The sequence below is a fragment of the Camelina sativa genome, chromosome 8 (genome assembly GCF_000633955.1).
Source record: "Camelina sativa cultivar DH55 chromosome 8, Cs, whole genome shotgun sequence".
Taxonomy (NCBI): domain Eukaryota; kingdom Viridiplantae; phylum Streptophyta; class Magnoliopsida; order Brassicales; family Brassicaceae; genus Camelina; species Camelina sativa.
Genome location: NC_025692.1, coordinates 5302152 through 5316166, shown reverse-complemented (window position 1 = coordinate 5316166; position 14015 = coordinate 5302152). Strand labels below are relative to the sequence as shown.

General features: G+C 37.5%; 3 protein-coding genes across 5 annotated transcripts in view; 2 read left to right on the top strand and 1 right to left on the bottom strand.

Annotated features, from left to right (window-relative positions):
• Positions 11 to 6429, top strand: LOC104770301. 3 transcript variants are annotated; one of them, XM_019228343.1, is made up of 10 exons: positions 12 to 344; positions 820 to 906; positions 1113 to 1202; positions 1701 to 1781; positions 1901 to 2095; positions 2166 to 2286; positions 2995 to 5000; positions 5306 to 5452; positions 5539 to 5921; positions 6029 to 6429. In XM_019228343.1, the coding sequence occupies exons 1-10, from the start codon at positions 264 to 266 to the stop codon at positions 6162 to 6164; spliced, it is 3327 nt and encodes a 1108-aa protein (XP_019083888.1). In that variant the 5' UTR covers positions 12 to 263; the 3' UTR covers positions 6165 to 6429. The 3 variants fall into 3 exon arrangements, with proteins under 3 accessions (XP_019083889.1, XP_019083888.1, XP_019083887.1); XM_019228344.1 differs by lacking the exon at positions 2166 to 2286 and having other exon boundaries at positions 11 to 344; positions 2874 to 5000; XM_019228342.1 differs by lacking the exons at positions 1701 to 1781; positions 1901 to 2095; positions 2166 to 2286 and adding exons at positions 2409 to 2489; positions 2609 to 2803 and having other exon boundaries at positions 14 to 344; positions 2874 to 5000.
• On the top strand, positions 11140 to 13653 carry LOC104706265 (ABC transporter G family member 23-like). The gene has a single exon (XM_010422440.2). The coding sequence runs from the start codon at positions 11191 to 11193 to the stop codon at positions 13084 to 13086; it is 1896 nt and encodes a 631-aa protein (XP_010420742.1). The 5' UTR covers positions 11140 to 11190; the 3' UTR covers positions 13087 to 13653.
• The window catches only part of LOC104709231 (protein SMG7-like), an 8388-nt gene continuing 8124 nt past the window's right edge, over positions 13752 to 14015 (bottom strand). Inside the window, exon 8 of the mRNA XM_019228667.1 lies at positions 13752 to 13856. Coding sequence (XP_019084212.1) covers positions 13752 to 13856 — 105 coding nt within the window. The remainder of the gene's footprint in view (positions 13857 to 14015) is intronic.

Sequence of the window (14015 nt, the reverse complement as noted above, 5' to 3'; positions counted from 1 at the left end):
ATTGGAACATCGTCGGCTCGTCCTTCTTACTGTTTGGATCGATTTGAATCTAATTCGAGCTGAAGAAAAGCTCTGCTCTAGCTTTCGAATTTTGAATTCAAGATCGAACGATCATAGTGATGCGGATACGATTCCGTCATTGCACGACGTCTCTTTGATTGATTTTGTTCCACTTTTTGAGCTTGACTAGTGTTGAAGGTTTACCTCGGCTGTTGGGTTTTTGTTTGCGCCTTCTGAGGAGCTTCGTTTTGTTAATTGTTTGTATGTCGAGGAACGGACGAATGGCTTCGTCGTCGGATCTTAGCAGAGCAGGTCTAGTGGCGGTGACGAGGGATGTTGAGCAGGTCGGTGTTGCTAATTTTGTCAATTTAGGTCTTCTTTTTATGATTCCACTGCTAAGGTTAGGTATTATTGGTCGTTCTACTTAATTTTTAGGTCCAGCTAGATTATTATATAAGTTAAGCTCTCTGCCGAATTCTAAGGTAGGATTATTTTCATAGCTGCTGCGTCCTAAAATTTTGAGCAATTCCTAGGTTAGTGACGTGCTTTAGCTAAATGCTTAAGTCTAGAAGCTCGATTCAAGCTTTATTAGAGTTCTATAAGGTGCAATTTCTCAGAATATATAGTATTGATCAGCTGACTTTTTAGTCACTTTCCTTAGTCCTCTTTTCATTTTGTATGATTGATATTTTAGTGTGTCCCAATGCTTCTTCTCTTCGTGATTCCTACAATTGTATCTAAAAGCTTAATAACTCCTTTGGCAATATGTATATTTCACCTACTTTCCTAATGAAAAAAGTTTCTTATCAATTTGCTTAGGCTATTACTGCCCTTAAAAAGGGAGCGTATTTGCTTAAGTATGGCAGAAGGGGAAAGCCTAAGTTCTGTCCATTTCGCCTTTCAAATGTAAGTCTCTGTTCTTTCCGTTTTCTTTTAATTCTATGTGAGCATCATTATGTTAATCGAACTTTCCGTTCTCATGTGTACCTGAGGATTCCTTATGAGCCTATAGAGTCCTTTTGTTTTGTTATATATTTCATCTCTGCTGCTTGATGTGTGCATGGTCTCGTTGTTCTGTGTTCTAAGTAAATAGTCTGTCCTGTAACTTTCAGGATGAATCTGTTTTGATATGGTTCTCGGGGAAGGAGGAGAAACATTTGAAGCTAAGCCATGTTTCCAGGATCATATCTGGGCAGCGCACTGTAAGTTTTGATATCCCAGGATGATGTGATTTAATTCTCCCTTGAGCTGGCGATTAAAAATGTTCAGAATAATTATGTTATACTAGACTCGTCCATTTCATTGCGTTTAAATGGTTGGATCTCTATTTCTGCGTAGAAGTATCCTCTTCTAGTTGTGTCCGAGTTCTACTATCATATTTGTGAGTGGGATTGTCCTCCTAATGTGATCTGAATTTGTTGTTTATAATTGTCCCAAGTGGTGCATGTTATGCACAAGGCTCTTTTCTTAGTCATTTTTCAACTTAAACTCAAATGATTACTAGGTGCTTATAGTAGGTTTGTTTCGATTCATCAAAAAAATTTCATTTCAATTCAGCGAGGCATGTGGGTCTTGATTTGACTTTTTATGTTCCATGCATCTTTTCATGAGCCAATTTTCGTAGTCGTAAGTTGCATATTTGGGCCTCGCCTATCTAGTGTGATTTTCTTATAAGTCTCGCAATGTTGCTTCTCTTGCAGCCTATTTTTCAGAGATATCCACGTCCCGAGAAGGAATATCAATCCTTTTCGCTAATATACGATGAGAGGTCACTTGATTTGGTGAGATTTTCCTTTTAGTAAATTCTTACTAATTTCTTCTATGAAATCATTATCCATCATGAAAATGTCTGTTATTATTATTGAAAGTCCATTAACTAGGGTTTGTATTTCATTCATAGATATGCAAGGATAAAGATGAGGCTGAAGTGTGGTTTAGTGGTTTAAAAGCCTTGATCTCGCGTTGTCATCAACGGAAATGGAGGACTGAATCGAGAAGTGATGGGACGCCATCCGAAGCTAATAGTCCGAGAACATATACCCGGAGAAGCTCCCCTTTACATTCTCCATTTAGCAGCAATGACAGTTTCCAGAAGGTACTAGAGTGATATATTCCACTTCATTTTGTGCATGTCTTAACTAAGGTAATATTCTTTTACATTTTAGGATGGCTCGAATCACCATCGTCTTCAGAGTCCATATGAGAGCCCGCCTAAGAATGGCATGGACAAGGCATTTTCAGATATGTCATTGTATGCAGTTCCTCCGAAAAGTTTTTTTCCCTCAGATTCGGNTTATGTTCCATGCATCTTTTCATGAGCCAATTTTTGTAGTCGTAAGTTGCATATTTGGGCCTCGCCTATCTAGTGTGATTTTCTTATAAGTCTCGCAATGTTGCTTCTCTTGCAGCCTATTTTTCAGAGATATCCACGGCCCGAGAAGGAATATCAATCCTTTTCGCTAATATACGATGAGAGGTCACTTGATTTGGTGAGATTTTCCTTTTAGTAAATTCTTACTAATTTCTTCTATGAAATCATTATCCATCATGAAAATGTCTGTTATTATTATTGAAAGTCCATTAACTAGGGTTTGTATTTCATTCATAGATATGCAAGGATAAAGATGAGGCTGAAGTGTGGTTTAGTGGTTTAAAAGCCTTGATCTCGCGTTGTCATCAACGGAAATGGAGGACTGAATCGAGAAGTGATGGGACGCCATCCGAAGCTAATAGTCCGAGAACATATACCCGGAGAAGCTCCCCTTTACATTCTCCATTTAGCAGCAATGACAGTTTCCAGAAGGTACTAGAGTGATATATTCCACTTCATTTTGTGCATGTCTTAACTAAGGTAATATTCTTTTACATTTTAGGATGGCTCGAATCACCATCGTCTTCAGAGTCCATATGAGAGCCCGCCTAAGAATGGCATGGACAAGGCATTTTCAGACATGTCATTGTATGCAGTTCCTCCGAAAAGTTTTTTTCCCTCAGATTCGGCAACTATTTCAGTTCACTCTTTGTCATCTGGAGGCTCTGATACACTACATGGTCACATGAAAGGTATGGGTATGGATACTTTTAGAGTTAGTCTATCAAGTGCGATTAGTGCATCAAGTCATGGTTCTGGTCATGATGATGGAGACGCATTGGGAGACGTTTTTATGTGGGGAGAAGGAATAGGGGACGGTGTTTTAGGTGGTGGAAACCATAGAGTCGGAAGTTCGTTGGAGATAAAAATGGATTCCTTATTGCCAAAAGCTTTAGAGTCTACTATAGTACTTGATGTCCAGAATATTGCTTGTGGTGGACAACATGCTGTCCTTGTGACAAAACAAGGAGAAAGTTTTTCTTGGGGAGAGGAATCTGAAGGTAGGCTTGGCCATGGTGTAGATTCCAATGTTCAACATCCAAAGCTCATTGATGCACTCGGCACCACAAATATTGAGCTTGTAGCATGTGGTGAATACCATAGTTGTGCAGTTTCTCTATCAGGGGATTTGTATACCTGGGGTAAAGGAGATTTTGGTATTCTGGGACATGGAAATGAAGTCAGTCACTGGGTCCCCAAAAGAGTAAATTTTCTGATGGAAGGGATACATGTATCATCCATCGCTTGTGGACCTTACCACACAGCTGTTGTGACTTCTGCTGGGCAGTTGTTTACTTTTGGTGATGGTACCTTTGGTGTTTTGGGCCATGGAGACAAGAAAAGTGTTTTCATACCTAGAGAGGTAGACTCCTTGAAAGGTCTTCGCACTGTTCGGGCAGCCTGTGGTGTATGGCACACAGCCGCAGTTGTCGAAGTCATGGTTGGCAGCTCCAGCTCGAGTAACTGCTCCTCGGGAAAGCTCTTTACTTGGGGTGATGGTGACAAGAGTCGTCTTGGTCACGGCGACAAAGAACCAAAACTTGTGCCTACCTGTGTTGCAGCTCTTGTAGAACCCAATTTTTGTCAAGTTGCGTGTGGACATAGCCTAACAGTTGCACTTACAACAGCGGGCCATGTCTATACTATGGGCAGTCCTGTTTATGGTCAGCTTGGAAACCCACATGCAGATGGAAAGGTTCCAGCCCGTGTTGAAGGTAAACTTCACAAAAGTTTTGTCGAAGAGATTGCTTGCGGTGCTTATCATGTTGCAGTTTTAACTTCAAGGACTGAGGTTTACACTTGGGGAAAAGGATCGAATGGTAGACTAGGCCATGGGGACGCAGATGACCGAAATTCCCCGACATTGGTAGAGTCGCTTAAGGATAAACAGGTGAAAAGTATTGCCTGTGGTTCTAACTTCACTGCAGCTGTCTGCCTTCACAAGTGGGCATCAGGGATGGACCAGTCCATGTGTTCAGGTTGCCGTCAGCCTTTCAATTTCAAGAGAAAGCGGCACAATTGCTATAACTGTGGACTTGTGTTTTGCCATTCTTGCACTAATAAAAAGTCCCTGAAGGCTTGTATGGCACCGAACCCTAACAAACCATATCGAGTGTGTGACAAGTGTTTTAACAAATTGAAAAAGGCCATGGAAACGGATCCATCATCTCACTCTTCGTTGAGTCGAAGAGAAAGTGTCAACCAGGGATCAGATGCAATTGACAGAGATGAGAAATTAGATTCTAGATCAGATGGACAGTTAGCTAGATTCTCATTGTTGGAGCCCATGAGGCAAGTGGATACTCGATCCAAGAAAAATAAGAAATACGAATTCAATAGTAGCCGTGTCTCACCAATACCAAGTGGAGGCTCTCACCGGGGTTCACTAAACATAACCAAATCTTTTAATCCAACTTTTGGATCATCAAAGAAGTTCTTCTCAGCGTCTGTTCCTGGTTCCCGAATTGCGTCTCGGGCAACTTCACCAATATCAAGACGTCCTAGCCCACCGCGCTCAACAACGCCAACTCCCACTCTTTCAGGATTAACTACGCCGAAAATTTTCGTGGATGATACCAAGATAACCAGTGATCACCTAAGCCAGGAGGTGGTTATGCTAAGATCTCAAGTAAGCTGTTTTCCATGCTCCAATTTTTGCTCCTTATTCCATAATTCGTTACACTTTCCACACAATTAGGAAGAATGCATTGTCAGTGAGATTATGCTTTTTTTCTTTTCAAATGTCCAGTTGTGTTTCTGGTTCATATTGCTTACTTTCTAGTCATTAAAGAATGGGTCTTTTATTTACTTGTGTACCTAGATGGAGTGTGATTATGCTCCTCGAATTAGTTTGTTTAGTTGGTGAAAAACATTTATCGGCTCATTCGTTGCAATTTGACTCCTTTTCTAATTAACTACTAAACTATTTAACAGGTTGAAAATCTTACCCGGAAGGCACAACTTCAAGAAGTTGAACTGGAAAGAACAACCAAACAGCTAAAGGAGGCATTGGCAATTGCTAACGAAGAAACAGCGAGATGCAAGGCAGCAAAAGAAGTGATTAAATCACTTACCGCTCAAGTAAATTCTAAATTCTTCCTCGGTGCTGATGAAGTGTACTAAAATGATGTATGCAACTTACTAATTGTTTCAATGAATCAATGCAGCTGAAAGACATGGCTGAAAGACTTCCTGTTGGATCAGCTAGGAGTATCAAGTCTCCTTCTCTTAATTCATTTGGCTCCAGTCCTGATTACGTTGCCCCTTCTTCTAACACCTTAAACCGTCCTAACAATCGAGAAACTGAGTCTGATGGCCTAACCTCTGTCTCAATGTTCTCTAACGGGGCAAGCACGCCTGTCTTCGATGGTGCAAATTACCGACAGCAAGCGAATCAGGCTGCTGAATCAATAAATAGAATCAGCACACGATCAAAAGAAAGTGAACCCCGTAATGAAAATGAATGGGTTGAACAAGATGAACCTGGTGTGTACATCACTCTCACAGCCTTAGCGGGAGGTGCAAGGGATCTCAAGCGCGTCCGTTTCAGGTACGAAAGTTCTTCTTTTATTTAAGAGGTTTAGTTGGAATGTTTGGATGCTCTTTTTTTTTTGTTGGTTATGAATGAACGTGATCCGAGGATGATTTTGATTGCAGCCGTAAACGGTTTAGCGAGAAACAAGCAGAAGAGTGGTGGGCAGAGAACAGAGGACGAGTTTACGAACAATACAATGTACGCATAGTCGTTGACAAATCCAGTGTGGGTGTAGGAAGTGAAGACTTGACTCATTAAAAATTCTTTACCTTACCCCCACCAAAAATAACACATAAAACCTGAGTTTCCCACTCATCCATTCTTTTTTGGTCGACACAGGTTTGATAGGTTTATTATTATATGGGGGCTTATAACAAGCAAGAGAGTAGTTTCATTATAGTTTGGGTGTTTTCATTTGTAAATTCTTTTGTAAATTCTATAAGCATACATTGTTTTCTTTCTTTGTCTCTATAAATGCTATCAGTTAATGTTGTAATGCAAACAGCACTAATGGTTTGGAGAAGATTGTCAAGCACGAATGCGGTTTGTTATAAGAGAAAGCAAGAGATTTCTTCACACGAATGTTATTTCAAATGCAACCATTTTTGTATCAAATCTACTTTTAGTTAGATTCGTTCAATCAGAGTCTCAGCGAATATCCATCTTAATATTGTATTGTTAAAATGTAGTATTATTTTCTTTGGGAAAATGTTGAAAATAACATGAACTTACAAAAAAATATTGAGGAAAACATAAAATCACAGACTTTTTGTTTATTTTCTAGTTAAATCAAGAAATTTCGTTGACTTTACCAAATAAGTACAACATTAAAGTGTTTTGTAAAGTAGTTGACGGAACAAATTAGTGGTATAATTATCACATAATTACTAGATTTTAACCCGTGGTACACCGAGGCATATAATTTTTATTATAATTTATATTTTTGTTGTATCTATTTGTTAAATATTGGATGTTTTGTAAATAGAGAAATAACTAAATTTTCCGGCTGTTGTGCGGATAAATATTTATATTATTTTTTTAACCCGCAATACACTTAATGACAATTTGTTTGTTATATTTAGTTTGTTTTGTTTCGTGTTTGAGATTCTATTTTGATTTTTAGTTATTATAACAAAAAATAAGGGATCTAAATACATAATAAGTAATTTTTATGCTGTGATGAAGTCACATTTTTTCTAATGATTTAATTATTTTACACAATCTTAGTTAAATTAACTTGATTTTATGTCAAATATTCTAATATTAGTAGTGTTGATAAATAATTAAATGAGGATTTAACCCGTGTTAACACAAATTTAATAATATTTTATTAATTCTAACATGTTCTCTTTATAACTCATCTACTATATAACCACATTATATAGTATTTTAAACTTTTTAATTTTACATATTCGTAATCATTAAAATTTTTATTAAGTTTATATATGTTAATTATATTTAAATAAATGTCAATCGAAGTTTTTCTTACGTTAATAATCAAATCTCACAGGTTTTGGAAAACAAAATTGGAATCAAATTGTTGTTTTCTTTGTTTGCGAATGATTCAGATATATAATATCTTTAGAACACAACAGAATGTATGGTTAAATATATGATAGTTTCTGTTTCTATATTGATTACTGTTATTTATTTAGTTGGAATGATATGTAAAATATTTAGGAAACAAAATCTGTAGTAATGTTAGTTTTGGAAATTTTTTAGGGGTTAATGTTGTAAATAACTTTTTAAATAAACAAAAGTAAAAGGGCATAACACAAATGTACTTCAAAAATGTTAATATAGATTATAATTTATATGTTAATAGATTCCATTAAAACTAAAATGCTGTTGTTTTAAGTTTTGACATTTTTTCTTTATTTTATTTGACAAGTTCCATATTAAAACCTGTCAACTTATTTACAGTGAAACTAGAAGATATCAAGTGCTATAAAACACAAATCAATATTTTCTCCAAAAATTATAATATAATAATAAAAATCAGCAACAGTGGACCAGTTATAACTCACTTATTATTTGCTGATGATTCTCTGTTCTTCACTTTAGCCAATGATAAATCGTGCAAGGCCTTGAAAATGATCTTCACAACTTATGAAAAAGCTTCGGGACAAGCCATCAATCTCAGGAAATCATCCATCACCTTTGGAAGCAGAGTCAAGCCACAAGTTAAAAGAAGAATACGAAGAATTATGGGGATACACAATGATGGAGCAGGAAAATATTTAGGTTTGCCAGAAGAGTTTACAAAGAAAAAATCAGAGATGTTCCAGTTTATTTTGGAAAAGGTAAAAGACAGAACACAAGGCTGGAACAAACAATTTCTATCACCGGGTGGGAAAGAGGTACTCCTGAAATCAATAGCTCTTGCTATGCCAATTTTCTCCATGAACATATATAAACTCCCAAAAGAGATTTGTGAGGAAATAAACAGCATATTGGCAAGATATTGGTGGGGATCAGATGATGATACGAGAGGTATGCACTGGTTTGCATGGAACAGATTGAGTTTACCAAAAAAGGAAGGGGGCTTAGGATTCAGAGATCTAGAACATTTTAACAGTACTTTTCTCAGCAAACTTGCATGGAGGATATTACAAAACCCCCAGTGTATGATGGCAAAGGTTTTAAAAGCAAGGTACTTTGGAGATACCAACATTCTCAATGCCACTGACAAAGCAAAATCATCCTACATATGGAAATCTATCATTCATGGACGAGATATTTTGAAGACAGGACTACGGTACGTTATTGGAGATGGAACAAAGATCAGTACATGGGAAGATCCTTGGTTACCACTAAACCCACTGCGGGCACCACAACCAAAGAATAATTTTGATACAACGGAAAATTTGAGGGTTACAGAGTTAATGAATACAGAAAGAACTTGGTGGAATGAAGAAAAGATAAAAGCAGTAATTCAGGAAACTGACGTTAATACAGTCTTGGCAATCAAAATATGTGATGAAGCACAGGAAGATCTAATAGGATGGCACTATACAAGGAATGGTATCCATACAGTCAAATCAGCTTATTGGCTCTCAACACATTCTTCGGAACAACATATCCTCCTCTAGGTAATCCTACACTCAAGGCTGCAGTCTGGAAATTAAAAATAGCCCCAAAGATTAAGTATTCTTTTGACGATTACTATCTGGAGCACTAGCAACAGGAGCCCAATTGAAATATTGACATATAAGTAATCAGTCTTTATGTCGACGGTGTTGTCTTGATGACGAAACATCAAATCATCTATTTTTTGGGTGTTCTTATGCTCAAGCTCTCTGGAAAGCCTCAGGGATACCATTTTCCAGCTTATTAGACCCTCATAAAAGTTTAGAAGACAAGCTGCAACTGCTTATAACTCAAAGTTCAATGAAATAAGTTACAGAGGTAAACCAACAGTTACCATTTTGGATTCTATGGAGACTATGGAAGAATAGAAACATCCTCACTTTCTAACGAAGAAATATCAGTTGGAGATCATGTCTACGTAACACAAAAAAGGACACTTGTGAATGGATCAACGCTAAGACATTTGTGACATCTCTTCAACCACCATCATATCAAGTAAACTCACGATTCAGAATCACAACACATTGGCAGACGCCAGAAGAAGGATGGATGAAGTGCAACTATGATGCTTCCTTTATCAATCACGAAACAAAGTCAAAAGCTGGATGGATCTTCATGTTGAAGGCTTTTATGTTGGGTCTGGTCATGCGAAAGGGAAATGCACAACCAATCCATTAGAGAGTGAATTTCAAGCACTGATAATGGCAATGCAACATTCACATATTAAAGGTATCAAGAACATCCATCTAGAAGGGGATAACAAAGAGATCTTCAACCTGTTACAAGGAAAAACCAAAAACTTCTCAGTTATCAATTGGATCAGAGATGTGAAGAAATGGAGATCAAAATTTGAAAATGTCAAATTCAGTTGGGTACCAAGGGAAAGCAACAAATGTGCAGATATGTTGGCGAGAGCAGTCATACCAAACAATGCAAATGTTCACTATTACTTTTATGTTCCAGCATTTATCATTCCCAACTTACATTGTGACTATTCTGCTTCTGCAAGCAATTAATAAAGTTTTCAGTGTTAAAAAATAAAAAATAAATAAAAATTATTGTTATATTTGTTTAAAAAGTTATTTTGTTTGAGAGAGTATTTACTTTTAATATTGTAATTATTTGGTAAATTTACATATATCTTTTTAAATACTAATTGTTTTAGATTATTATAGTATTTTAATTTGTTTGATGTATTTTACCATTTTATATTGTTTGTTGTATTTGCATAATTATTTATATTTAAAAGTATTAATTATTATATTCTAATAGTGAGCAAATAAAATTTATTAATTTATCAACCACATAAATTTAGTCTTACCAAACCCACCGATATGGAACATTAAAACACATTTTTTTCTTAATAGATTGAGTAATATATCTTCGTTTTTAAAAAATTTAAATCACAACATATGCAGAAAAAAATTTACATATTTATTTATCATATGTATATATGATAATTCAAACCAATTTGTAAATGAATTAAAAAATGATAGAGAATCATAATTTAATGTCTTAACAAAATCTTCTAAATATAGTTATTAAAATAATAATTTGGATAGTTATATATAAAGTCTTACTTTTAAAAACATTATTATTGATTTACATTTTTTTTAAATTAATTAGTAATTATCTTCCATAATTGACGATTCCGTAATTAACGAGAGAGAAAATATTTTTTTTGGAAATTAATAATTATTTAAAAGATTGTATTAGTCCAATATTAAAATTATATTTTAAAAAATAAACATTTGCCTTATGACATAATGTCATGACAATATAATTTTTTACACTTTATAAGATTAGTTTCATATTTATATTTTTCAATTAATATAGTAGGATATTTTACAAATGATCATATTTATACAATAAGAACTTAGAAGTACATTTTAGTAATGAATGTAACACGTTACCTTTTTTTGTTTGATACACCAAATTCCATTTTTTCCTGGTCAACCACTATTACCGTTTTACATATAAAGGCTATTCAAAAATATAAATATCTTACTTACATACGCTCAACTCATCAAATATCAAACAATTAATGACCAACCAAATAAAATTAGATACACAGGTTTTGAAGAGTTACACCAACCTCTGCCTACCACTAAACACTTAGTTTCTTTTGTTTGGTCGACCAGTTCTGAAAAAAATGTTTACTCCATAGATAAAATGCATTATTAGACATTTTGAGATGAAGAAGAATACTCATACCATGGCGTCCTGCTTCCACCCTTCTGCTATGGCTACAAACCGCCGCGAAGAAGACTCCATCATACTTTTCTCAGCATCAAACTCTCCTGATGAGTTCTCCTCAGCCTCCTCTTCATTTTCATCTTCACCACTCCCAACCCCTGACCGCTACTCCTTAACCGTCACTAACCTCTCCTACACCATCCATCACACCCCAATACTCAACTCTGTGTCATTAGCTGCTGAGTCCTCTAAAATCCTGGCCGTGGTTGGACCGAGTGGAACAGGAAAATCCACCCTTTTGAAGATCATATCAGGAAGAGTAAACCACAAGGCACTGGATCCATCTTCCGGGATTTTGATAAACAATCGTAAAATCACTGACTACAATCAGCTACGCAGGGTGTGCGGGTTTGTACCGCAGGACGATGATCTGCTGCCTCTGCTTACCGTGAAAGAGACGTTAATGTATAGCGCCAAATTCAGTTTGAGAGATTCAACGGCTAAGGAAAGAGAAGAAAGAGTTGAGAGCTTGTTGAGTGATCTAGGTCTTGTTCTTGTCCAAGACAGCTTCGTTGGAGAAGGAGACGAAGAGGATCGTGGCGTCTCGGGCGGAGAGCGGAAGAGAGTCTCTATAGCCGTTGAGATGATCCGTGACCCACCCATTCTGCTTCTTGACGAACCAACCTCCGGTTTGGATAGTCGAAACTCGCTTCAGGTCGTTGAGCTTTTGGCTACTATGGCTAAATCCAAACAGAGAACTGTCCTCTTCTCCATCCATCAGCCTAGCTATCGTATACTTGATTACATCTCCGATTACTTGATTCTCTCCCGCGGATCGGTTATTCACTTTGGGAGTCTTGAACATCTCGAGGACTCGATAGCGAAACTAGGGTTTCAGATTCCAGAACAGCTGAATCCGATAGAATTCGCCATGGAGATAGTTGAGTCCTTGAGAGATTCGAAGCCAGACTCGGTAACCGCCATAGAATCAGCATCCATCTGGCCTGAAAACAACGAAAACGATGTGATTACCGCAAAGAAACAAGAGTTGCGTGTCCTTGACGTCACCGAGATCTCATATCTCTGTTCGAGGTTTTGCAAGATCATCTACAGAACAAAGCAACTATTTCTGGCGCGAACGATGCAAGCGGTTGTAGCTGGATTAGGTCTAGGAAGCGTCTACACGAGGCTCAAGCGTGACGAAGAAGGCGTAGCCGAGCGGCTTGGTCTATTCGCTTTCAGCTTAAGCTTCCTCCTCTCTTCAACAGTCGAAGCACTTCCCATTTACCTCCGTGAGCGTCGCGTCCTGATGAAAGAATCGTCTCGTGGATCATACAGGATCTCATCCTACATGATCGCCAACACTATTGCCTTCGTACCGTTCCTCTTTGTTGTATCTCTCCTCTTCTCCATCCCAGTCTACTGGATCGTTGGCCTAAACCCGTCGATGGAAGCCTTCTCCTTCTTCGTCCTCTGCGTCTGGCTCATCATCCTCATGGCTAGTTCTCTGGTGCTCTTCCTCAGCGCAGTTTCTCCTGACTTCATCTCCGGAAACTCGCTCATCTGCACCGTTCTTGGAGCTTTCTTTCTCTTCTCCGGATACTTTATCCCCAAAGAGAAGATCCCTAAACCATGGATGTTCATGTACTACGTGTCGCTGTACCGTTACCCGCTGGAGTCGATGGTGGTGAACGAGTACTGGAGCATGCGAACAGAGTGCTTCTCTGGTGGGGACTCGGGCTGCTTGATGACCGGAGAGGATGTGTTGAAGAAGAGAGGGCTTGACAAGGACACGAGGTGGATCAATGTCGGGATCATGCTTGCCTTCTTCGTGTTTTATCGAATCCTCTGCTGGGGGATTCTACTCAGAAAGGCTTCCAAGTCAACCCATTAATGATTTCACTGTACAATGCATTTATTTACTGTATATCGTGTCCAAAGATACAGTTTTAACAGTCTTTCAGATATGTATACTACTTCTTTGACAGTTTCTGACATGGGTTTGGTCAAGAACAATTTGTAGGCAAAACTGGCATATTACAGGTTTCAAATGCAAAGAAAGCTAAACTTATGTATGTGTTCAAGTTCTGTTCTATGCTCTTTTTACTTGGGAGTAGTAAACTTTAGATTTTCAACAAGGATAGGTACTCTTATATGATTGGTTTGTAAAAGCGTCTCACATACTCAGGAAGGACAAGCATTTCAAATGTTTTCAAAAACAAATCATGTTTCATTTAACACATGTCCCTTTTTATTCATTACCAATTGCAAAGGTCTCGCACACCTTATGATGATGGTTCCACTTAAGACTGACACAGCAAAACAGAGAAAAGTTTGAGACAGACATAGAACCAAGCTGAGGAAAAGCAAAGCAAAACAATCCAAGAGAGAAACATAGCTGCAAGAGGACGGACAGCTAACAACATTCATACGCCAAAAGAAAGACAAAAGAAAAAAAAAAGGATTAACAGGGCAAAACAGCCATCAACTGCTTCAGATATCGAGAGCGAGCCACAAGGTACGTTTCCTTTCTTATTCATAAGGTCTAACATCTCCACCTCAAGTAGCACGAGAAAGGCACTTTACTCCTATCATTTCCACAGAACCATACATTCTTTCTTGTAACCACACATCTCTTTCACCAACATAAGCTGAGTCCTGAATCTATCATCAATAAACAATGGTGATTTGTATGAGTCCCTCAAACATGTGTAACAACGAATTGCAAGACTAGCTCAAGTACAAATAAGAAGAATAACAAACCTGTCAGGTAGGAAGTGCCCCACAAGAAGCCAAGGCCACAAAGACTCCAACTAGAGACTT